Source organism: Amblyraja radiata, chromosome 29 (genome assembly GCF_010909765.2).
Source record: "Amblyraja radiata isolate CabotCenter1 chromosome 29, sAmbRad1.1.pri, whole genome shotgun sequence".
In the NCBI taxonomy this organism is placed as follows: domain Eukaryota; kingdom Metazoa; phylum Chordata; class Chondrichthyes; order Rajiformes; family Rajidae; genus Amblyraja; species Amblyraja radiata.
In genome coordinates, this window is record NC_045984.1 from 21,139,875 (window position 1) to 21,163,375 (window position 23,501).

The window sequence follows — 23,501 nt, forward strand, 5'->3', positions numbered from 1 at the left end:
CCTTTTGTGTTCTCATCTCAGGATATTCTGTAACCATTTGCCAATCAACTGCTCCCTTCCCATCACTTGTATCCTCGTATCACTTGCCACACTTTGTCATCCCCTTCCCACCTCTCTCGCAGCTTTCTCACCCCTACTGCAATCAGTCTGAAGAAGGGCCCGACCCAAAACTCTGCCAACCCATGTTCTCCAGATTTGCCGACTGACCCGCTGAGATACTCCAGCACATCGTGTCTTTTTCTGTTAGAATTTATATCAACTTTGCACTGATATTTGTAGGAAATGTGTTTATGAGATTATCACCTTTACCATTTGGAATCACTGTGCATTAACAATTTGGAGACAAAGGAATGCAATTTTCATGATTTAATTGGACATTTTTTTGTGAATTACCTGAATGATTTCACGTCACATTTTAAGAATGTTGCATTGATATTGCTGTTCTCAAACAGGTCTGTGAGCTGGGGGCAAGAAAAATAGTGTTAGAATGAGACATAAAAAGGGGATTCATGTACTATATCAGCAGAAAACTAATTGGTAAACTCTCTCACCTCATTTGCAATCATGGTTGCTGTTTCTGAAGAGTTTGCTTGAATTTCTTCAATAGACAGATTGTCAACAATGAAAGTCACGTTGTATTCAATGGGATATGTTACCTCGGTTGGAACTGGAACTGTGGAAATAGAGTAAGCAATTTAGCATGTTGTGAGTACCACGATTTTCAAATAGTTTAAAAACTGTTTCCCAGCACTGGATTTCTACAGAGTTTAAGCAACAAATTGAGAAGAACAAATGTAGCGTAAGACAATTATTTCATGCATTTGATACAAACTCACCATTGACATTGTGCTGTACATTGAAATCTGAAAACAAACAGAGAAATATAGGTTGAACTTTAAATGTTCATGTTTAGCCAACCTTTAAAAACCCACCAACTACAACAACACCTGGGCATGCACCTAGTAAACTCCTCCCATTTGCCCTCCATCTACATTCCTTTTTCTGGCTTCAAATTTGCAACACTTCAATCCTTTTCCCTCACACTTAATGTTTTTTCGTCTCTGGCCTTTGTCTAACCTTCTGCGTATCTAAACTCCACTTCACCTGTGTCCACCTATTAATGACGTGCTTTGTACTGCCTCCCTTCTCGAACAGCTTTCTTCTCCCCCCACCACCCCACAATCAGTCTGAAGATGGATCTTGAGCTGAAATGTCACCCATTCTCATTCTCCAGTAATGTTGCCTGACCCACTCAGTTACTCTAGCACTTTGTTTCTTCTAAAAAAGCATGCAACTTTTTAATGGGGTATTTTGTTTCCCTCTCCTTGAACATTTATCAGGAAGAAAACACTTTTTTGGGTAGGTCATACCAGTGAGGCAGTGTGTTTGTGCAAAGGCAGGCTCCGAAGAGCAAGACTGTGAATGATTTTAAGGTTTGCTTTCTCAGATCCTATAGGATATCATGCCTGGTTGTCCCTGATCTAAATATGTAAATACCAAAGAACTTGTCTATAAATCAATAGTTACCGCAGATTGGACAAATACAATATGAAGAAAAACACCAAGGAATATTTTGATAAGTACCATCTACATAGAGGCTGTAGCTTTGCAGTTCGTATGGCCCCAGTGAGGAAATGTCTTTGGTCAGCTCGCTAAATTCATCATAAACATCTTCTCGGTAGATGGGTTCCATGGTGGACACATTATGAAATAAACATTCAGCTGTCACTCTGGTGCTGTTAACCATTTCCTCTCTGCGATAAAGCAAAAGACATTTGTGATAAGTGTAAAGGAATTTAGTGCAAAGTTGTTTGCAATGCCAGCAAGAGCACAGCTGAAATGTTGCCGTGGCTCATTACTGGTGTCTAAGCAATGGTCAGAGAAATCCGACTCTCAATTTGTCCGTCTCCAGCCCATCTATAGCCAGAGGGAGACCACATTTAAGCTGAAGGAAAATCACCTCCTAATCTGATGTAGGTTTGGAGTTTAACAATGTGAATCATTTTATGTGACAACCTACAAACTAACTGTATGAACAATGAGTTGTTCAATTTTACGTGTCAACCTACAAATGCCCCTCTACCCCTTAATTTCCCCCCACTCTTCCCTGTGCTACACTTGAATATGCACCCATTTTCCCCTTTTCCCTTCACCCCTTCCCTACCTCCATTCTCCCCTTCCACTATGCTTCCTCTACTTTCATAATTAATTTGACTTCTATGCCTAACTCCCTATATTGAACCTTTTGTCTTCTCATCTCAGGATATTCTGTAACCATTTGCCAATCAACTGCTCCCTTCCCATCACTTGTATCCTCGTATCACTTGCCACACTTTGTCATCCCCTTCCCACCTCTCTCGCAGCTTTCTCACCCCTACTGCAATCAGTCTGAAGAAGGGCCCGACCCAAAACTCTGCCAACCCATGTTCTCCAGATTTGCCGACTGACCCGCTGAGATACTCCAGCACATCGTGTCTTTTTCTGTTAGAATTTATATCAACTTTGCACTGATATTTGTAGGAAATGTGTTTATGAGATTATCATCTTTACCATTTGGAATCACTGTGCCTAAACAATTTGGAGACAAAGGAATGCAATTTTCATGATTTAATTGGACATTTTTTTGTGAATTACCTGAATGATTTCACGTCACATTTTAAGAATGTTGCATTGATATTGCTGTTCTCAAACAGGTCTGTGAGCTGGGGGCAAGAAAAATAGTGTTAGAATGAGACATAATAAGGGAACGAATGTACTATATCAGCAGAAAACTAATTGGTAAACTCTCTCACCTCATTTGCAATCATGGTTGCTGTTTCTGAAGAGTTTGCTTGAATTTCTTCAATAGACAGATTGTCAACAATGAAAGTCACGTTGTAGTCAATGGGATATGTTACCTCGGTTGGAACTGGAACTGTGGAAATAGAGTAAGCAATTTAGCATGTTGTGAGTACCACGATTTTCAAATAGTTTAAAAACTGTTTCCCAGCACTGGATTTCTACAGAGTTTAAGCAACAAATTGAGAAGAACAAATGTAGCGTAAGACAATTATTTCATGCATTTGATACAAACTCACCATTGACATTGTGCTGTACATTGAAATCTGAAAACAAACAGAGAAATATAGGTTGAACTTTAAATGTTCATGTTTAGCCAACCTTTAAAAACCCACCAACTACAACAACACCTGGGCATGCACCTAGTAAACTCCTCCCACTTGCCCTCCATCTACATTCCTTTTTCTGGCTTCAAATTTGCAACACTTCAATCCTTTTCCCTCACACTTAATGTTTTTTCGTCTCTGGCCTTTGTCTAACCTTCTGCGTATCTAAACTCCACTTCACCTGTGTCCACCTATTAATGACGTGCTTTGTACTGCCTCCCTTCTCGAACAGCTTTCTTCTCCCCCCCACCACCCCACAATCAGTCTGAAGAAGGATCTTGAGCTGAAATGTCACCCATTCTCATTCTCCAGTAATGTTGCCTGACCCGCTCAGTTAGTCTAGCACTTTGTTTCTTCTAAAAAAGCATGCAACTTTTTAATGGGGTATTTTGTTTCCCTCTCCTTGAACATTTATCAGGAAGAAAACACTTTTTTGGGTAGGTCATACCAGTGAGGCAGTGTGTTTGTGCAAAGGCAGGCTCCGAAGAGCAAGACTGTGAATGATTTTAAGGTTTGCTTTCTCAGATCCTATAGGATATCATGCCTGGTTGTCCCTGATCTAAATATGTAAATACCAAAGAACTTGTCTATAAATCAATAGTTACCGCAGATTGGACAAATACAATATGAAGAAAAACACCAAGGAATATTTTGATAAGTACCATCTACATAGAGGCTGTAGCTTTGCAGTTCGTATGGCCCCAGTGAGGAAATGTCTTTGGTCAGCTCGCTAAATTCATCATAAACATCTTCTCGGTAGATGGGTTCCATGGTGGACACATTATGAAATAAACATTCAGCTGTCACTCTGGTGCTGTTAACCATTTCCTCTCTGCGATAAAGCAAAAGACATTTGTGATAAGTGTAAAAGAATTTAGTGCAAAGTTGTTTGCAATGCCAGCAAGAGCACAGCTGAAATGTTGCCGTGGCTCATTACTGGTGTCTAAGCAATGGTCAGAGAAATCCGACTCTCAATTTGTCCGTCTCCAGCCCATCTATAGCCAGAGGGAGACCACATTTAAGCTGAAGGAAAATCACCTCCTAATCTGATGTAGGTTTGGAGTTTAACAATATGAATCATTTTATGTGACAACCTACAAACTAACTATGAACAATGAGTTGTTCAATTTTACGTGTCAACCTACAAATGCCCCTCTACCCCTTAATTTCCCCCCACTCTTCCCTGTGCTACACTTGAATATGCACCCATTTTCCCCTTTTCCCTTCACCCCTTCCCTACCTCCATTCTCCCCTTCCACTATGCTTCCTCTACTTTCATAATTAATTTGACTTCTATGCCTAACTCCCTATATTGAACCTTTTGTCTTCTCATCTCAGGATATTCTGTAACCATTTGCCAATCAACTGCTCCCTTCCCATCACTTGTATCCTCGTATCACTTGCCACACTTTGTCATCCCCTTCCCACCTCTCTCGCAGCTTTCTCACCCCTACTGCAATCAGTCTGAAGAAGGGCCCGACCCAAAACTCTGCCAACCCATGTTCTCCAGATTTGCCGACTGACCCGCTGAGATACTCCAGCACATCGTGTCTTTTTCTGTTAGAATTTATATCAACTTTGCACTGATATTTGTAGGAAATGTGTTTATGAGATTATCATCTTTACCATTTGGAATCACTGTGCATTAACAATTTGGAGACAAAGGAATGCAATTTTCATGATTTAATTGGACATTTTTTTGTGAATTACCTGAATGATTTCACGTCACATTTTAAGAATGTTGCATTGATATTGCTGTTCTCAAACAGGTCTGTGAGCTGGGGGCAAGAAAAATAGTGTTAGAATGAGACATAAAAAGGGGACGAATGTACTATATCAGCAGAAAACTAATTGGTAAACTCTCTCACCTCATTTGCAATCATGGTTGCTGTTTCTGAAGGGTTTGCTTGAATTTCTTCAATAGACAGATTGTCAACAATGAAAGTCACGTTGTATTCAATGGGATATGTTACCTCGGTTGGAACTGGAACTGTGAAATAGAGTAAGCAATTTAGCATGTTGTGAGTACCACGATTTTCAAATAGTTTAAAAACTGTTTCCCAGGACTGGATTTCTACAGAGTTTAAGCAACAGATGGAGAAGAACAAATGTAACGTAAGCCACTTATTTCATGCATTTGATACAAACTCACCATTGACATTGTGCTGTACATTGAAATCTGAAAACAAACAGAGAAATATAGGTTGAACTTTAAATGTTCATGTTTAGCCAACCTTTAAAAACCCACCAACTACAACAACACCTGGGCATGCACCTAGTAAACTCCTCCCACTTGCCCTCCATCTACATTCCTTTTTCTGGCTTCAAATTTGCAACACTTCAATCCTTTTCCCTCACACTTAATGTTTTTTCGTCTCTGGCCTTTGTCTAACCTTCTGCGTATCTAAACTCCACTTCACCTGTGTCCACCTATTAATGACGTGCTTTGTACTGCCTCCCTTCTCGAACAGCTTTCTTCTCCCCCCACCACCCCACAATCAGTCTGAAGAAGCATCTTGAGCTGAAATGTCACCCATTCTCATTCTCCAGTAATGTTGCCTGACCCGCTCAGTTACTCTAGCACTTTGTTTCTTCTAAAAAAGCATGCAACTTCTTAATGGGGTATTTTGTTTCCCTCTCCTTGAACATTTATCAGGAAGAAAACACTTTTTTGGGTAGGTCATACCAGTGAGGCAGTGTGTTTGTGCAAAGGCAGGCTCCGAAGAGCAAGACTGTGAATGATTTTAAGGTTTGCTTTCTCAGATCCTATAGGATATCATGCCTGGTTGTCCCTGATCTAAATATGTAAATACCAAAGAACTTGTCTATAAATCAATAGTTACCGCAGATTGGACAAATACAATATGAAGAAAAACACCAAGGAATATTTTGATAAGTACCATCTACATAGAGGCTGTAGCTTTGCAGTTCGTATGGCCCCAGTGAGGAAATGTCTTTGGTCAGCTCGCTAAATTCATCATAAACATCTTCTCGGTAGATGGGTTCCATGGTGGACACATTATGAAATAAACATTCAGCTGTCACTCTGGTGCTGTTAACCATTTCCTCTCTGCGATAAAGCAAAAGACATTTGTGATAAGTGTAAAAGAATTTAGTGCAAAGTTGTTTGCAATGCCAGCAAGAGCACAGCTGAAATGTTGCCGTGGCTCATTACTGGTGTCTAAGCAATGGTCAGAGAAATCCGACTCTCAATTTGTCCGTCTCCAGCCCATCTATAGCCAGAGGGAGACCACATTTAAGCTGAAGGAAAATCACCTCCTAATCTGATGTAGGTTTGGAGTTTAACAATATGAATCATTTTATGTGACAACCTACAAACTAACTGTATGAACAATGAGTTGTTCAATTTTACGTGTCAACCTACAAATGCCCCTCTACCCCTTAATTTCCCCCCACTCTTCCCTGTGCTACACTTGAATATGCACCCATTTTCCCCTTTTCCCTTCACCCCTTCCCTACCTCCATTCTCCCCTTCCACTATGCTTCCTCTACTTTCATAATTAATTTGACTTCTATGCCTAAGTCCCTATATTGAACCTTTTGTCTTCTCATCTCAGGATATTCTGTAACCATTTGCCAATCAACTGCTCCCTTCCCATCACTTGTATCCTCGTATCACTTGCCACACTTTGTCATCCCCTTCCCACCTCTCTCGCAGCTTTCTCACCCCTACTGCAATCAGTCTGAAGAAGGGCCCGACCCAAAACTCTGCCAACCCATGTTCTCCAGATTTGCCGACTGACCCGCTGAGATACTCCAGCACATCGTGTCTTTTTCTGTTAGAATTTATATCAACTTTGCACTGATATTTGTAGGAAATGTGTTTATGAGATTATCATCTTTACCATTTGGAATCACTGTGCATTAACAATTTGGAGACAAAGGAATGCAATTTTCATGATTTAATTGGACATTTTTTTGTGAATTACCTGAATGATTTCACGTCACATTTTAAGAATGTTGCATTGATATTGCTGTTCTCAAACAGGTCTGTGAGCTGGGGGCAAGAAAAATAGTGTTAGAATGAGACATAAAAAGGGGATTCATGTACTATATCAGCAGAAAACTAATTGGTAAACTCTCTCACCTCATTTGCAATCATGGTTGCTGTTTCTGAAGGGTTTGCTTGAATTTCTTCAATAGACAGATTGTCAACAATGAAAGTCACGTTGTATTCAATGGGATATGTTACCTCGGTTGGAACTGGAACTGTGAAATAGAGTAAGCAATTTAGCATGTTGTGAGTACCACGATTTTCAAATAGTTTAAAAACTGTTTCCCAGGACTGGATTTCTACAGAGTTTAAGCAACAGATGGAGAAGAACAAATGTAACGTAAGCCACTTATTTCATGCATTTGATACAAACTCACCATTGACATTGTGCTGTACATTGAAATCTGAAAACAAACAGAGAAATATAGGTTGAACTTTAAATGTTCATGTTTAGCCAACCTTTAAAAACCCACCAACTACAACAACACCTGGGCATGCACCTAGTAAACTCCTCCCACTTGCCCTCCATCTACATTCCTTTTTCTGGCTTCAAATTTGCAACACTTCAATCCTTTTCCCTCACACTTAATGTTTTTTCGTCTCTGGCCTTTGTCTAACCTTCTGCGTATCTAAACTCCACTTCACCTGTGTCCACCTATTAATGACGTGCTTTGTACTGCCTCCCTTCTCGAACAGCTTTCTTCTCCCCCCACCACCCCACAATCAGTCTGAAGAAGCATCTTGAGCTGAAATGTCACCCATTCTCATTCTCCAGTAATGTTGCCTGACCCGCTCAGTTACTCTAGCACTTTGTTTCTTCTAAAAAAGCATGCAACTTCTTAATGGGGTATTTTGTTTCCCTCTCCTTGAACATTTATCAGGAAGAAAACACTTTTTTGGGTAGGTCATACCAGTGAGGCAGTGTGTTTGTGCAAAGGCAGGCTCCGAAGAGCAAGAATGTGAATGATTTTAAGGTTTGCTTTCTCAGATCCTATAGGATATCATGCCTGGTTGTCCCTGATCTAAATATGTAAATACCAAAGAACTTGTCTATAAATCAATAGTTACCGCAGATTGGACAAATACAATATGAAGAAAAACACCAAGGAATATTTTGATAAGTACCATCTACATAGAGGCTGTAGCTTTGCAGTTCGTATGGCCCCAGTGAGGAAATGTCTTTGGTCAGCTCGCTAAATTCATCATAAACATCTTCTCGGTAGATGGGTTCCATGGTGGACACATTATGAAATAAACATTCAGCTGTCACTCTGGTGCTGTTAACCATTTCCTCTCTGCGATAAAGCAAAAGACATTTGTGATAAGTGTAAAAGAATTTAGTGCAAAGTTGTTAGCAATGCCAGCAAGAGCACAGCTGAAATGTTGCCGTGGCTCATTACTGGTGTCTAAGCAATGGTCAGAGAAATCCGACTCTCAATTTGTCCGTCTCCAGCCCATCTATAGCCAGAGGGAGACCACATTTAAGCTGAAGGAAAATCACCTCCTAATCTGATGTAGGTTTGGAGTTTAACAATATGAATCATTTTATGTGACAACCTACAAACTAACTGTATGAACAATGAGTTGTTCAATTTTACGTGTCAACCTACAAATGCCCCTCTACCCCTTAATTTCCCCCCACTCTTCCCTGTGCTACACTTGAATATGCACCCATTTTCCCCTTTTCCCTTCACCCCTTCCCTACCTCCATTCTCCCCTTCCACTATGCTTCCTCTACTTTCATAATTAATTTGACTTCTATGCCTAACTCCCTATATTGAACCTTTTGTCTTCTCATCTCAGGATATTCTGTAACCATTTGCCAATCAACTGCTCCCTTCCCATCACTTGTATCCTCGTATCACTTGCCACACTTTGTCATCCCCTTCCCACCTCTCTCGCAGCTTTCTCACCCCTACTGCAATCAGTCTGAAGAAGGGCTCGACCCAAAACTCTGCCAACCCATGTTCTCCAGATTTGCCGACTGACCCGCTGAGATACTCCAGCACATCGTGTCTTTTTCTGTTAGAATTTATATCAACTTTGCACTGATATTTGTAGGAAATGTGTTTATGAGATTATCATCTTTACCATTTGGAATCACTGTGCATTAACAATTTGGAGACAAAGGAATGCAATTTTCATGATTTAATTGGACATTTTTTGTGAGTTACCTGAATGATTTCACGTCACATTTTAAGAATGTTGCATTGATATTGCTGTTCTCAAACAGGTCTGTGAGCTGGGGGCAAGAAAAATAGTGTTAGAATGAGACATAAAAAGGGGATTCATGTACTATATCAGCAGAAAACTAATTGGTAAACTCTCTCACCTCATTTGCAATCATGGTTGCTGTTTCTGAAGGGTTTGCTTGAATTTCTTCAATAGACAGATTGTCAACAATGAAAGTCACGTTGTATTCAATGGGATATGTTACCTCGGTTGGAACTGGAACTGTGAAATAGAGTAAGCAATTTAGCATGTTGTGAGTACCACGATTTTCAAATAGTTTAAAAACTGTTTCCCAGGACTGGATTTCTACAGAGTTTAAGCAACAGATGGAGAAGAACAAATGTAACGTAAGCCACTTATTTCATGCATTTGATACAAACTCACCATTGACATTGTGCTGTACATTGAAATCTGAAAACAAACAGAGAAATATAGGTTGAACTTTAAATGTTCATGTTTAGCCAACCTTTAAAAACCCACCAACTACAACAACAACTTGGCATGCACCTAGTAAACTCCTCCCCCTTGCCCTCCATCTACATTCCTTTTTCTGGCTTCAAATTTGCAACACTTCAATCCTTTCCCCTCACACTTAATGTTTTTTCGTCTCTGGCCTTTGTCTAACCTTCTGCGTATCTAAACTCCACTTCACCTGTGTCCACCTATTAATGACGTGCTTTGTACTGCCTCCCTTCTCGAACAGCTTTCTTCTCCCCCCACCACCCCACAATCAGTCTGAAGAAGGATCTTGAGCTGAAATGTCACCCATTCTCATTCTCCAGTAATGTTGCCTGACCCGCTCAGTTACTCTAGCACTTTGTTTCTTCTAAAAAAGCATGCAACTTCTTAATGGGCTATTTTGTTTCCCTCTCCTTGAACATTTATCAGGAAGAAAACACTTTTTTGGGTAGGTCATACCAGTGAGGCAGTGTGTTTGTGCAAAGGCAGGCTCCGAAGAGCAAGACTGTGAATGATTTTAAGGTTTGCTTTCTCAGATCCTATAGGATATCATGCCTGGTTGTCCCTGATCTAAATATGTAAATACCAAAGAACTTGTCTATAAATCAATAGTTACCGCAGATTGGACAAATACAATATGAAGAAAAACACCAAGGAATATTTTGATAAGTACCATCTACATAGAGGCTGTAGCTTTGCAGTTCGTATGGCCCCAGTGAGGAAATGTCTTTGGTCAGCTCGCTAAATTCATCATAAACATCTTCTCGGTAGATGGGTTCCATGGTGGACACATTATGAAATAAACATTCAGCTGTCACTCTGGTGCTGTTAACCATTTCCTCTCTGCGATAAAGCAAAAGACATTTGTGATAAGTGTAAAAGAATTTAGTGCAAAGTTGTTAGCAATGCCAGCAAGAGCACAGCTGAAATGTTGCCGTGGCTCATTACTGGTGTCTAAGCAATGGTCAGAGAAATCCGACTCTCAATTTGTCCGTCTCCAGCCCATCTATAGCCAGAGGGAGACCACATTTAAGCTGAAGGAAAATCACCTCCTAATCTGATGTAGGTTTGGAGTTTAACAATATGAATCATTTTATGTGACAACCTACAAACTAACTGTATGAACAATGAGTTGTTCAATTTTACGTGTCAACCTACAAATGCCCCTCTACCCCTTAATTTCCCCCCACTCTTCCCTGTGCTACACTTGAATATGCACCCATTTTCCCCTTTTCCCTTCACCCCTTCCCTACCTCCATTCTCCCCTTCCACTATGCTTCCTCTACTTTCATAATTAATTTGACTTCTATGCCTAACTCCCTATATTGAACCTTTTGTCTTCTCATCTCAGGATATTCTGTAACCATTTGCCAATCAACTGCTCCCTTCCCATCACGTATCCTCGTATCACTTGCCACACTTTGTCATCCCCTTCCCACCTCTCTCGCAGCTTTCTCACCCCTACTGCAATCAGTCTGAAGAAGGGCCCGACCCAAAACTCTGCCAACCCATGTTCTCCAGATTTGCCGACTGACCCGCTGAGATACTCCAGCACATCGTGTCTTTTTCTGTTAGAATTTATATCAACTTTGCACTGATATTTGTAGGAAATGTGTTTATGAGATTATCATCTTTACCATTTGGAATCACTGTGCATTAACAATTTGGAGACAAAGGAATGCAATTTTCATGATTTAATTGGACATTTTTTTGTGAGTTACCTGAATGATTTCACGTCACATTTTAAGAATGTTGCATTGATATTGCTGTTCTCAAACAGGTCTGTGAGCTGGGGGCAAGAAAAATAGTGTTAGAATGAGACATAAAAAGGGGATGAATGTACTATATCAGCAGAAAACTAATTGGTAAACTCTCTCACCTCATTTGCAATCATGGTTGCTGTTTCTGAAGGGTTTGCTTGAATTTCTTCAATAGACAGATTGTCAACAATGAAAGTCACGTTGTATTCAATGGGATATGTTACCTCGGTTGGAACTGGAACTGTGAAATAGAGTAAGCAATTTAGCATGTTGTGAGTACCACAATTTTCAAATAGTTTAAAAACTGTTTCCCAGGACTGGATTTCTACAGCGTTTAAGCAACAGATGGAGTAGAACAAATGTAACGTAAGCCACTTATTTCATGCATTTGATACAAACTCACCATTGACATTGTGCTGTACATTGAAATCTGAAAACAAACAGAGAAATATAGGTTGAACTTTAAATGTTCATGTTTAGCCAACCTTTAAAAAACCCACCAACTACAACAACACCTGGGCATGCACCTAGTAAACTCCTCCCACTTGCCCTCCATCTACATTCCTTTTTCTGGCTTCAAATTTGCAACACTTCAATCCTTTTCCCTCACACTTAATGTTTTTTCGTCTCTGGCCTTTGTCTAACCTTCTGCGTATCTAAACTCCACTTCACCTGTGTCCACCTATTAATGACGTGCTTTGTACTGCCTCCCTTCTCGAACAGCTTTCTTCTCCCCCCACCACCCCACAATCAGTCTGAAGAAGGATCTTGAGCTGAAATGTCACCCATTCTCATTCTCCAGTAATGTTGCCTGACCCGCTCAGTTACTCTAGCACTTTGTTTCTTCTAAAAAAGCATGCAACTTTTTAATGGGGTATTTTGTTTCCCTCTCCTTGAACATTTATCAGGAAGAAAACACTTTTTTAGGTAGGTCATACCAGTGAGGCAGTGTGTTTGTGCAAAGGCAGGCTCCGAAGAGCAAGACTGTGAATGAATTTATGGTTTGCTTTCTCAGATCCTATAGGATATCATGCCTGGTTGTCCCTGATCTAATTATGTTAATACCAAAGAACTTGACTATAAATCAATAGTTACCGTAGATTGGACAAATACAATATGAAGAAAAACACCAAGGAATATTTTGATAAGTACCATCTACATAGAGGCTGTAGCTTTGCAGTTCGTATGGCCCCAGTAAGGAAATGTCTTTGGTCATCTCACTAAATTCATCATAAACATCTTTTCGGTTGATGGGTTGCATGGTGGACACATTTTGAAATAAACATTTAGCTGTCACTCTGGTGCTGTTAACCATTTCCTCTCTGCGAAAAAGCAAAAGTCTTTTGTGATAAGTGTAAAAGAATTTAGTGCAAAGTTGTTTGCAATGCCAGCAAGAGCACAGCTGAAATGTTGCCGTGGCTCATTACTGGTGTCTAAGCAATGGTCAGAGAAATCCGACTCTCAATTTGTCCGTCCCCAGCCCATCTTCAACCACGATGTGGCTTCCCATTCTAGGGCATCCATGATGTCGTCTTTCTAGTGTAAATATAAATTAACCTTGGCTGTTTTAGATGGATCCCTCACCCAAGTCTCCCCTAGATCTGCTCTCACACCACCCTCGCCTAGACGGAACAAGGATAGAGATCCCCCCATCCTTAGTTTACACCCCACCTGTCACTAACTCCACCTAATGCATTTGCTGCACCTTATGTGGTGTCCAATACGTTAGCAAGATCAAACAGTATCTAGGCTTTTTCGCCAAACATGTGCAGTCATCCAAGGTCTGCTGGAAATCCTGGTTCAAAAACAATTTAACTCCCTTTCCATTCCCAAACCAATCGCTCTGTCCTGGGCCTCATCCATTGCAGAGTGAGGCCACACTCAAACTGGAGGAACAGCACCTCATATTTCGAAGAGTAGCTTAGAGCCTTATGTATTTGTCCCACTTAAGCGATATTTTCGGTGACTGCCGGCGACTGCCATAGTCGTAGCAGGTCACCGAAAAACCGTCAACTGGACCCCCCTACGACAAAATTTTGCCTCGCCAGCGTCTACAGAATTGCTGCCTGACTCACTAGGAGACTCGAGTACATTGTACCTTTTTCTGGTAGAATTTATATTAATTCTACATGATATTTGTGGGAAATGTGCTTATGAGATTAATGCGTTTGCAAATTGGAATTATTGAGCGTTAACAATTGGAAATTAAAGGATGCGGTTTTTATCATTTAATAGGAATGTTATTTTGAGTTACCTGAAGGATTCCACAACACATGTCAAGAATGTAGCATTGACATTGCTATTTTTGAACAGGTCGATGAGCTGAAAGCAGTAACAATAATTGAGTCAGAATAAGAAATAAAAAGGGTATGATGAAGTAAAACATCATCAGTAAACTAACTTGTAAACTCTCTCACCTCAGATCCAATCATGGTTGCTGTTTGTGAGGGGTTGTCTTGAATTTCGTCAATAGACAGACTGTCAACAATGAATGACACGTTGTAACTAGTGGGATTTGATTCCTCGACTGGAACTGTGGAAATAGAGGAATTAATTTAGCATGTTGCAAGTACCACGATATTTCAATAGTTTAACAACTGTTTCCCTGTAATGGAATTAGTCGCAGCTGAGCAACAGATCAAAAAGAACACATGTGATCTGAGGCAATTGTTTGATGCATTTGAGTGAAATGCTGCACAAGATGTCAATTGGAAAATGTCGACTGTATTTGTGAATAAAGGGCAAGGCATCATTTCACGAGTTTCAACAAATATTCTTGCAGAATATGGGTGCTCGATGTATCATGTAAGCAGTGAACAAGCAAAGTAACCCGAAACAATTCAATGGAAACCCAAACTCACCAATGACGATGGGCTGCACTGTGTAACCTGGAAGCAAAGAAAGAAACATAGGCAGTTTACAACCAACAGGATCAACTTTGTGTTTTCCAATTTTAAGTATCCTCGAACAAATTGCACCCTTCTCCACGTCCCTCTCCTGTGCCCCAACTGGACTTGCATCTATTTTTCCTCTCCTGTTAATGAAGATGACTTTAATGAATAACTTTAAGATTCACTTTCCCAAAGCCCATCGGACATCATACCTGATCCTCCTGGATCTGAATATGTAATTACCAATGGACTTGACTCCGTCAACACCAACGGTAGATTGCAGGAAATAGAATACATAGAAAAAGTTGAGGATTATTTTGATAAGTACCATCAACATAGAGGCTGTCAATTTGCAATGGATATTGTCCCAGAGTGGTCATCTTATAGGTCCTCTCTCTAAATACATCATAAACCACTTCTTGCTTGATGGGTTCCATGGTGGACACATTTTGGAATGAACAATCAGCTGTAACTCTGGTGCTGTTAGCCATGACCTCTCTGCAAAAAAGCAAAAGACATTTATAAAAATAATTTAGTGCAAAGTAGTTGCAATGTTAGAAAGAGCACAGCTGAATTGTTGCTGCAGCTGATTGCAGGGGTAGAAGTAATTGTCAGTGAAATCCAATACTCAGTTTATTCATCTCCACCGCATCTGTTTCCACGATGCTTTCCCATTCTAGGCATCTGACACGTCCTTTTTTTTACTAGCCGTGGATTACCCTGTGCTGTCTCAGATGGATCCCTCACCCACGTCTCCTGAAGTTCTGCTCTTGCATCCCTCTCACCCAGACTGTCCAAGGAGAGAGTGCCCCTCATTCTTAGATTTCACACAACAGTCTCTAAACCCATCTCCTGCATTTGCTGCTCTAGATGTCGTCCCCTTTACATCGGCAAGTCCAAGCACCGTCTAGGTGACTGGTTTTTTCCGAGCACGTGCAGGGTCGACCAAGGTCTGCTGGGTTTCCCGGTTGCAAAACATTTTAACTCCCCTTCCCATTCCCATAACGACGTGTCTGTGTCTACCCTCATCTATAGCCAGAGGGAGACCACATTTAAGCTGGGGGAAAATCACCTCATAATCTGATGTGTAGGTTTGGAGTCTAACAATATGAATAATTTTACGTGACAACCTACAAACTAATTGTATGAACAATGAGTTGTTCAATTTTACATGTCAACCTACAAATGCCCCCCTTCCCCATCATTTTCCCCCGACTCTCCCCTGTGCTACACCTGAATATGCACCAATTTTCCACTTTCCCTTCCCCCCCTCCCCTCTCTCCATTCTCCCCCATCACTATGCTTCCTCAACTTTCATAATTAATTTGACTTCAATGCCTAATTCCCTGTATTGAACCTTTTGTCTTTTCATGTCTGGAGATTTCAGCAACCATTTTCCAATCAACTGCACCCTCCCCATCACTTGTATCCTCGCATCACTTGCCACACGTTGTCATCCCCTTTCCACCTCTCTGGCAGCTTTCTCACCTCGCCTGCAATCAGTCTGAAGAAAGGCCCAACCCAAAACTCTGCCAAGCCATGTTCTTCAGATATGCTGACTGACCCGCTGAGATACTCGAGCACATCATAGAAACATAGAAAGATAGAAAATAGGTGCAGGGGGAGGCCATTCGGCTCTTTGAGCCGGCACCGCCATTCATTGTGATCATGGCTGATCGTCCCCAATCAATAACCCGTTGTGGTCACTATCTCACTTCTTTTGTGAAGTTTGCTCTTTTTCCTGAAATTGCCATTTCGGTAATAGTGACTTCAGTTGAAAGATTTTTTATCCTATTTGGTCAACTCAAGCCTAGTTACTGGTGAATCCTGAAGATAGAAGCGGGACAGGCCGCATCTCTGAATAGAAGGAATGGGAGATGTTTCCCATCCTTCTATCCTTCTTTCCAGAGATGCTGCCTGTCCCACTGAGTAACTCCCACAATTTGCGTCTATCTTCGGTGTAAACCAGCACCTAAGTTCCTTCCAACACATTTCACCTCCTGGTGAATCCCGGCACCTACCCTTGCTATGATCACCAGACAGCTGCCAGGGTTGAAGACAGAGTTCATCTGTCTCTCTGCATCGTGTCTTTTTCTGTTAGAATTTATATTGACTTTGCACTGATATTTGTAGGAAATGGGTTTATGAGATAATCATCTTTTCCATTTGGAATCACCGTGCATTAACAATTTGGTGACAAAGGAAACGCAATTTTCATGATTTAATCGGAAAGTTATTGTGAGTTACCTGAATGATTTCACAGCACATTTTAAGAATGTTGCATTGATATTGCTGTTCTCAAACAGGTCTGTGAGCTGAGGGCAAGAAAAATGGTGTTAGAATGAAATAAAAAGGGGATGAATAAGTAGTATATCAGCAGAAAACTAATTGGTAAACTCTCTCACCTCATTTGCAATCATGGTTGCTGTTTCTGAAGGGTTTGCTTCAATTTTTTCAATAGACAGATTGTCAACAATGAAAGTCACGTTGTATTCAATTGGATTTGTTACCTCGATTGGAACTGGAACTGTGGAAATAGAGTAAGCAATTTAGCATGTTGTGAGTTTCCCAGGACTGAAATTCTACAGAGTTTAAGCAACAAATTGAGAAGAACAAATGTAGCGTAAGACAATTATTTGATGCATTTGATACAAACTCACCATTGACATTGTGCTGTACATTGAAATCTGAAAACAAACAGAGAAATATAGGTAGAGCTTTAAATCTTCAAGTTTAGGCAACCTTTAAAAACCCACCAACCACAACAACAACTTGGCATGCACCTAGTAAACTCCCCCCACTTGCCCTCCATCTACATTCCTTTTTCTGGCTTCAAATTTGCAACACTTCAATCCTTTCCCCTCACACTTTATGTTTTTTCGTCTCTGGCCTTTGTCCAACCTTCTGCGTATCTAAACTCTACTTCACCTGTGTCCACCTATTAATGACGTGCTTTGTACTGCCTCCCTTCTCTTACAGCTTTCTTCTTCTCTCCCCACCACCCCACAATCAGTCTGAAGAAGAATCTTGAGCTGAAATGTCACCCATTCACGTTCTCCAGTGATGCTGCCTGACCCGCTGAGTTAGTCTAGCACTTTGTTTCTTCTAAAAAAGCATGTAACTTTTTAATGGGGTATTTTTTTTTACCTCTCCTTGAACATTTATCAGCAAGAAAACCCTTTTGTGAGTGGGTCATACCAATGAGGTAGTGTGTTTGTGCAAAGGCAGGCTCCGAAGAGCAAGACTGTGAATTAATTTACAGTTTGCTTTCTCAGATCCTATAGGATATCATACCTGGTTGTCCCTGATCTAAATATGTAAATACCAAAGAACTTGACTATAAATCAATAGTTACCGTAGATTGGACAAATACAATATTAAGAGAAACACCAAGGAATATTTTGATAAGTACCGTCTACATAGAGGCTGGAGCTTTGCAGTTCGTATGGCCCCAGTGTGGAAATGCCATCGGTCTTCTCGCTAAATACATCATAAACATCTTCTCGGTCGATGGGTTCCATGGTGGACACATTTTGGAATAAACATTTAGCTGTCACTCTGGTGCTGTTAACCATTTCCTCTCTGTGAAAAAGCAAAAGTCATTTGTGATAAGTGCAAAAGAATTTAGTGCAAAGTTGTTTGCAATGCCAGCAAGAGCACAGCTGAAATGTTGCCGTGGCTCATTACTGGTGTCTAAGCAAAGGTCAGAGAAATCCGACTCTCAATTTGTCCGTATCCAGCCATCTTCAACCACGATGTGGCTTCCCATTCTAGGGCATCCATGATGTCGTCTTTCTAGTGTAAATATGTATTAGCCTTGGCTGTTTTAGATGGATCCCTCACCCAACTCTCCCCTAGATCTGCTCTCACACCACCCTCACCCAGACGGAACAAGGATAGAGTTCCCCCCATCCTTAGTTTACACCCCAACTGTTACTAACACCACCTAATGCATTTGCTGCACCTTATGTGGTGTCCTATACGTTAGCAAGACCAAACAGTATCAAGGTGACTTTTTCGCCAAACATGTGCAGTCATCCAAAGTCTGCTGGTAATCCTGGTTCATAAACAATTTAACTCCCTTTCCATTCCCAAACCAATCTGTCTGTCCTGGGCCTCATCCATTGCAGAGTGAGGCCACACTCAAACTGGAGGAACAGCACCTCATATTTCGAAGAGTAGCTTAGAGCCTTATGTGTCTGTCCCACTTAAGCGATATTTTCGGTGACTGCCGGCGACTGTCATAGTCGTAGCAGGTCACCGAAAAACCGGCAACTGTACCCCCCTACGACAAAACTTAGCCTCGCCAGCGTCTACAGAATTGCTGCCTGACTCACAAGGAGACTCTAGTACATTGTACCTTTTTCTGGTAGATTTTATATTAATTCTACATGATATTTGTGGGAAATTTGCTTATGAGATTAATGCATGTGCAAATTGGAATTATTGAGCGTTAACAATTGGAAATTAAAGAATGCGGTTTTTATCATTTAATAGGAAAGATATTTTGAGTTACCTGAAGGATTCCACAACACATGTCAAGAATGTAGCATTGACATTGCTATTTTTGAACAGGTCGGTGAGCTGAAAGCAGTAACAATAATTCAATTCAATTTCAATTCAAGTTTATTGGTCACATACTCAATTATACAGGATAACCAGTAGTGAAATGCTTAAGTGCCTGTCCACTTGTGCATGGTTCCCCACTTACACATAACCCACATAAAACAATACCCACATATAACACATACCCCATAAATATACCACATAACAAGTAGTGCTGTTACAAGCAAAGTGACAAGTGCCGTGGAACACCTGTGATGACAGCATGTTCCATCCAGTTCAGTCCCATGTGTGTGTGTTTGATGTTGGCGACGCGGGGCGGGGCGGGGGGTTTGGGCGGGGTTGTAGGTGCTGGTGAGGAGGGAGGGGAGGGTTTGGGCGTTGGGGGGCTGGGGGGGGGGGAGGGGGTGGGGGCGGCGACACTCAGTCCTCGTTCAGCAGTCTCATGGCCTGGGGAAAGAAACTCCTCCTCATTCTCTCCGTGTTGGCCCTGAGCAGACGGTACCATTTCCCTGAGGGCAGCAGGGAAAACAGTCTGTTGTTGGGGTGAGTGTGGTCCTGGATAATCCTCCTGGCTCTTGACCTGCAGCGCTTGGTGTAAATGTCTTGCAGGTTGGGAAGGGTGGTTTTGATGGTCCGCTCAGCGGAGCGAACCACCCTCCTCAGAGCCAGTTGGTCCCTCTTGGTGGTGTTCCCACTCCAGGTGATGATGCTCCCACTCAGGATGCTCTCCACAGTATGGGTGTAGAAATTCTTGAGCACCCTGAGGGGGAGCTTGAAGTCCCTCAGCCGTCTGAGATGGTAAAGACGCTGGTTGGCCTTCTTTACCAGGCTGCTGAGGTGGTGTGACCATGTCAGGCCCTGGGAGATGTGGATGCCGAGGTACCTGAAGCTCTCCACCCTCTCCACCTGGGCCCCGTTTATGCTGAGGGGGAGGAAGCTCCTCTGCTGCTTCCTGGAGAAGTCCACTATGAGCTCCTTCGATATTGGAGGTGTTCAGCTCCAGGTTATTCACCCTACACCAGTTTGCCAGGTGGATGATTTCAGAGTGGTAGGCTGCCTCATCATTGTTTGAGATTAGGCCTACCACTGCTGTGTCATCAGCAAACTTGACTATGATGTTAGAGTCTGAGATGGCCTTGCAGTCGTGGGTGTAGAGAGAATACAGCAGAGGGCTCAGCACACAGCCCTGGGAGCCCCAGTGTTGAGGGTGAGGGAGGATGACATGTGATGGCCCACACATTCTAATTGAGTCAGAATGAGAAATAAAAATGTCTGTGAGCTGAGGGCAAGAAAATGGTGTTACAATGAGACATAAAAAGAGGATGAATAAGTACTATATCTGCAGAAAACTAATTGGTAAACTCTCTCACCTCATTTGCAATCATGGTTGCTGTTTCTGAAGGGTTTGCTTGAATTTCTTCAATAGACAGATTGTCAACAATGAAAGTCACGTTGCATTTAATGGGATTTGTTACCTCGGTTGGAACTGGAACTGTGAAATAGAGTAAGCAATTTAGCATGTTATGAGCACCACGATTTTCAAATAGTTTAAAAACTGTTTCCCAGGACTGGAATTCAACAGAGTTTAAGCAACAGATGGAGAAGAACAAATGTAGCGTAAGACAATTGTTTCATGCATTTGATACAAACTCACCATTGACATTGTGCTGTACATTGAAATCTGAAAACAAACAGAGAAATATAGGTAGAATTTAAATCTTCAAGTTTAGGCAACCTTTAAAAACCCACCAACCACAACAACAACTTGGCATGCACCTAGTAAACTCCTCCCCCTTGCCCTCCATTTACATTCCTTTTTCTGGCTTCAAATTTGCAACACTTCAATCCTTTCCCCTCACACTTTATGTTTTTTCATCTCTGGCCTTTGTCCAACCTTCTGCGTATCTAAACTCGACCTCACCTGTGTCCACCTATTAATGACGTGCTTTGTACTGCCTCCCTTCTCTTCCGGCTTTCTTCTCCCCCCACCACCCCACAATCAGTCTGAAGAAGGATCTTGAGCTGAAATGTCACCCATTCACGTTCTCCAGTGATGCTGCCTGACCAGCTGAGTTACTCTAACACTTTATTTCTTCTAAAAAAGCATGTAACTTTTTAATGGGGTATTTTTTTTTACCTCTCCTTGAACATTTATCAGGAAGAAAACCCTTTTGTGAGTGGGTCTTACCAGTGAGGCAGTGTGTTTGTGCAAAGGCAGGCTCCGAAGAGCAAGACTGTGAATCAATTTACAGTTTGCTTTCTCAGATCCTATAGGATATCATACCTGGTTGTCCCTGATCTAAATATGTAAATACCAAAGAACTTGACTATAAATCAATAGTTACCGTAGATTGGACAAATACAATATTAAGAGAAACACCAAGGAATATTTTGATAAGTACCGTCTACATAGAGGCTGTAGCTTTGCAGTTCGTATGGCCCCAGTGCGGAAATGCCAACGGTCTTCTCGCTAAATACATCATAAACATCTTCTCGGTTGATGGGTTCCATGGTGGACACATTTTGGAATAAACATTTAGCTGTCACTCTGGTGCTGTTAACCATTTCCTCTCTGTGAAAAAGCAAAAGTCATTTGTGATAAGTGCAAAAGAATTTAGTGCAAAGTTGTTTGCAATGCCAGCAAGAGCACAGCTGAAATGTTGCCGTGGCTCATTACTGGTGTCTAAGCAATGGTCAGAGAAATCCGACTCTCAATTTGTCCGTATCCAGCCATCTTCAACCACGATGTAGCTTCCCATTCTAGGGCATCCATGATGTCGTCTTTCTAGTGTAAATATATATTAGCCTTGGCTGTTTTAGATGGATCCCTCACCCAAGTCTCCCCTAGATCTGCTCTCACACAACCCTCACCCAGACGGAACAAGGATAGAGTTCCCCCCATCCTTAGTTTACACCCCACCTGTCACTAACTCCACCTACCGCATTTGCTGCACCTTATGTGTTGTCCTATACGTTAGCAAGACCAAACAGTATCCAGGTGACTTTTTCGCCAAACATGTGCAGTCATCTAAGGTCTGCTGGAAATCCTTGTTCATAAACAATTTAACTCCCTTTCCATTCGCAAACCAATCTGTCTGTCCTGGGCCTCATCCATTGCAGAGTGAGGCCACACTCAAACTGGAGGAACAGCACCTCATATTTCGAAGAGTAGCTTAGAGCCTTATGTGTCTGTCCCACTTAAGCGATATTTTCGGTGACTGCCGGCGACTGCCATAGTCGTAGCAGGTCACCGAAAAACCGGCAACTGTACCCCCCTACGACAAAACTTTGCCTCGCCAGCGTCTACAGAATTGCTGCCTGACTCACTAGGAGACTCTAGTACATTGTACCTTTTTCTGGTAGAATTTATATTAATTCTACATGATATTTGTGAGAAATTTGTTTTTGAGATTAATGCGTTTGCAAATTGGAATTATTGAGCGTTAACTATTGGAAATTAAAGGATGCGGTTTTTATCATTTAATAGGAAAGTTATTTTGAGTTACCTGAAGGATTCCACAACACATGTCAAGAATGTAGCATTAACATTGCTATTTTTGAACAGGTCGATGAGCTGAAAGCAGTAACAATAATTGAGTCAGAATGAGAAATCAAAAGGGTACGATGAAGTAAAACATCATCAGTAAACTAACTTGTAAAAAACTCTCTCACCTCAGATCCAATCATGGTTGCTGTTTGTGATGGGGTGTCTTGAATTTCGTCAATAGACAGGCTGTCAACAATGAATGTCACGTTGTAACTAGTGGGATTTGATTCCTCGACTGGAACTGTGGAAATAGAGGAATTAATTTAGCATGTTGCAAGTACCACGATATTTCAATAGTTTAACAACTGTTTCCCTGTAATGGAATTAGTCGCAGCTGAGCAACAGATCAAAAAGAACAAATGTGATCTGAGGCAATTGTTTGATGCATTTGAGTGAAATGCTGCACAAGATGTCGACTGGAAAATTTGTGGGTTGTATCTTGCTTTGGCCGAGAAATCAGATTCAAAAATGCTTTTGTTAAAAAAAAACCTTGCGAACAGCACAGAAAGATTTCAATTCATTCATTTCTCAACCAAGATTGTATTTGTGAATAAAGGGCAAGGCATCATTTCACGAGTTTCAACAAATATTCTTGCAGAATATGGGTGCTGGATGTGTCATGTAAGCAGTGAACAAGCAAAGTAACCCGGAACAATTCATTGGAAGCCCAAACTCACCAATGACAATGGGCTGCACTGTGTAACCTGGAAGCAAAGAAAGAAACATAGGCAGTTTACAACCAACAGGATCAACTTTGAGTTTTACAATTTTAAGTATCCTCGAACAAATTGCACCCTTCCCCACGTCCCTCTCCTGTGCCCCAACTGGACTTGCATCAATTTTTCCTCTCTTTAAGTCTCTTTAAGA

At 41.4% G+C, this 23,501-nt stretch overlaps 1 protein-coding gene across 1 annotated transcript in view; it reads right to left on the reverse strand.

Annotated features, from left to right (window-relative positions):
- LOC116989450 (mucin-16-like) overlaps positions 1–23,501 on the reverse strand; it is a 127,273-nt gene that overhangs the window by 29,352 nt on the left and 74,420 nt on the right. The window contains exons 43-78 of the mRNA XM_033046828.1: positions 21,490–21,659; positions 20,742–20,768; positions 20,458–20,579; positions 19,038–19,105; positions 17,934–18,103; positions 17,182–17,208; positions 16,927–17,048; positions 16,769–16,836; positions 14,850–15,019; positions 14,492–14,518; positions 14,048–14,163; positions 13,885–13,952; positions 12,783–12,952; positions 12,034–12,060; positions 11,750–11,871; positions 11,592–11,659; positions 10,544–10,713; positions 9,796–9,822; positions 9,512–9,633; positions 9,354–9,421; positions 8,305–8,474; positions 7,557–7,583; positions 7,273–7,394; positions 7,115–7,182; positions 6,065–6,234; positions 5,317–5,343; positions 5,033–5,154; positions 4,875–4,942; positions 3,827–3,996; positions 3,078–3,104; positions 2,793–2,914; positions 2,635–2,702; positions 1,585–1,754; positions 837–863; positions 552–673; positions 394–461 (exon numbers count right to left, since the gene is read on the reverse strand). Coding sequence (XP_032902719.1) covers positions 394–461; positions 552–673; positions 837–863; positions 1,585–1,754; positions 2,635–2,702; positions 2,793–2,914; positions 3,078–3,104; positions 3,827–3,996; positions 4,875–4,942; positions 5,033–5,154; positions 5,317–5,343; positions 6,065–6,234; positions 7,115–7,182; positions 7,273–7,394; positions 7,557–7,583; positions 8,305–8,474; positions 9,354–9,421; positions 9,512–9,633; positions 9,796–9,822; positions 10,544–10,713; positions 11,592–11,659; positions 11,750–11,871; positions 12,034–12,060; positions 12,783–12,952; positions 13,885–13,952; positions 14,048–14,163; positions 14,492–14,518; positions 14,850–15,019; positions 16,769–16,836; positions 16,927–17,048; positions 17,182–17,208; positions 17,934–18,103; positions 19,038–19,105; positions 20,458–20,579; positions 20,742–20,768; positions 21,490–21,659 — 3,477 coding nt within the window. The remainder of the gene's footprint in view (positions 1–393; positions 462–551; positions 674–836; positions 864–1,584; positions 1,755–2,634; positions 2,703–2,792; positions 2,915–3,077; positions 3,105–3,826; positions 3,997–4,874; positions 4,943–5,032; positions 5,155–5,316; positions 5,344–6,064; positions 6,235–7,114; positions 7,183–7,272; positions 7,395–7,556; positions 7,584–8,304; positions 8,475–9,353; positions 9,422–9,511; positions 9,634–9,795; positions 9,823–10,543; positions 10,714–11,591; positions 11,660–11,749; positions 11,872–12,033; positions 12,061–12,782; positions 12,953–13,884; positions 13,953–14,047; positions 14,164–14,491; positions 14,519–14,849; positions 15,020–16,768; positions 16,837–16,926; positions 17,049–17,181; positions 17,209–17,933; positions 18,104–19,037; positions 19,106–20,457; positions 20,580–20,741; positions 20,769–21,489; positions 21,660–23,501) is intronic.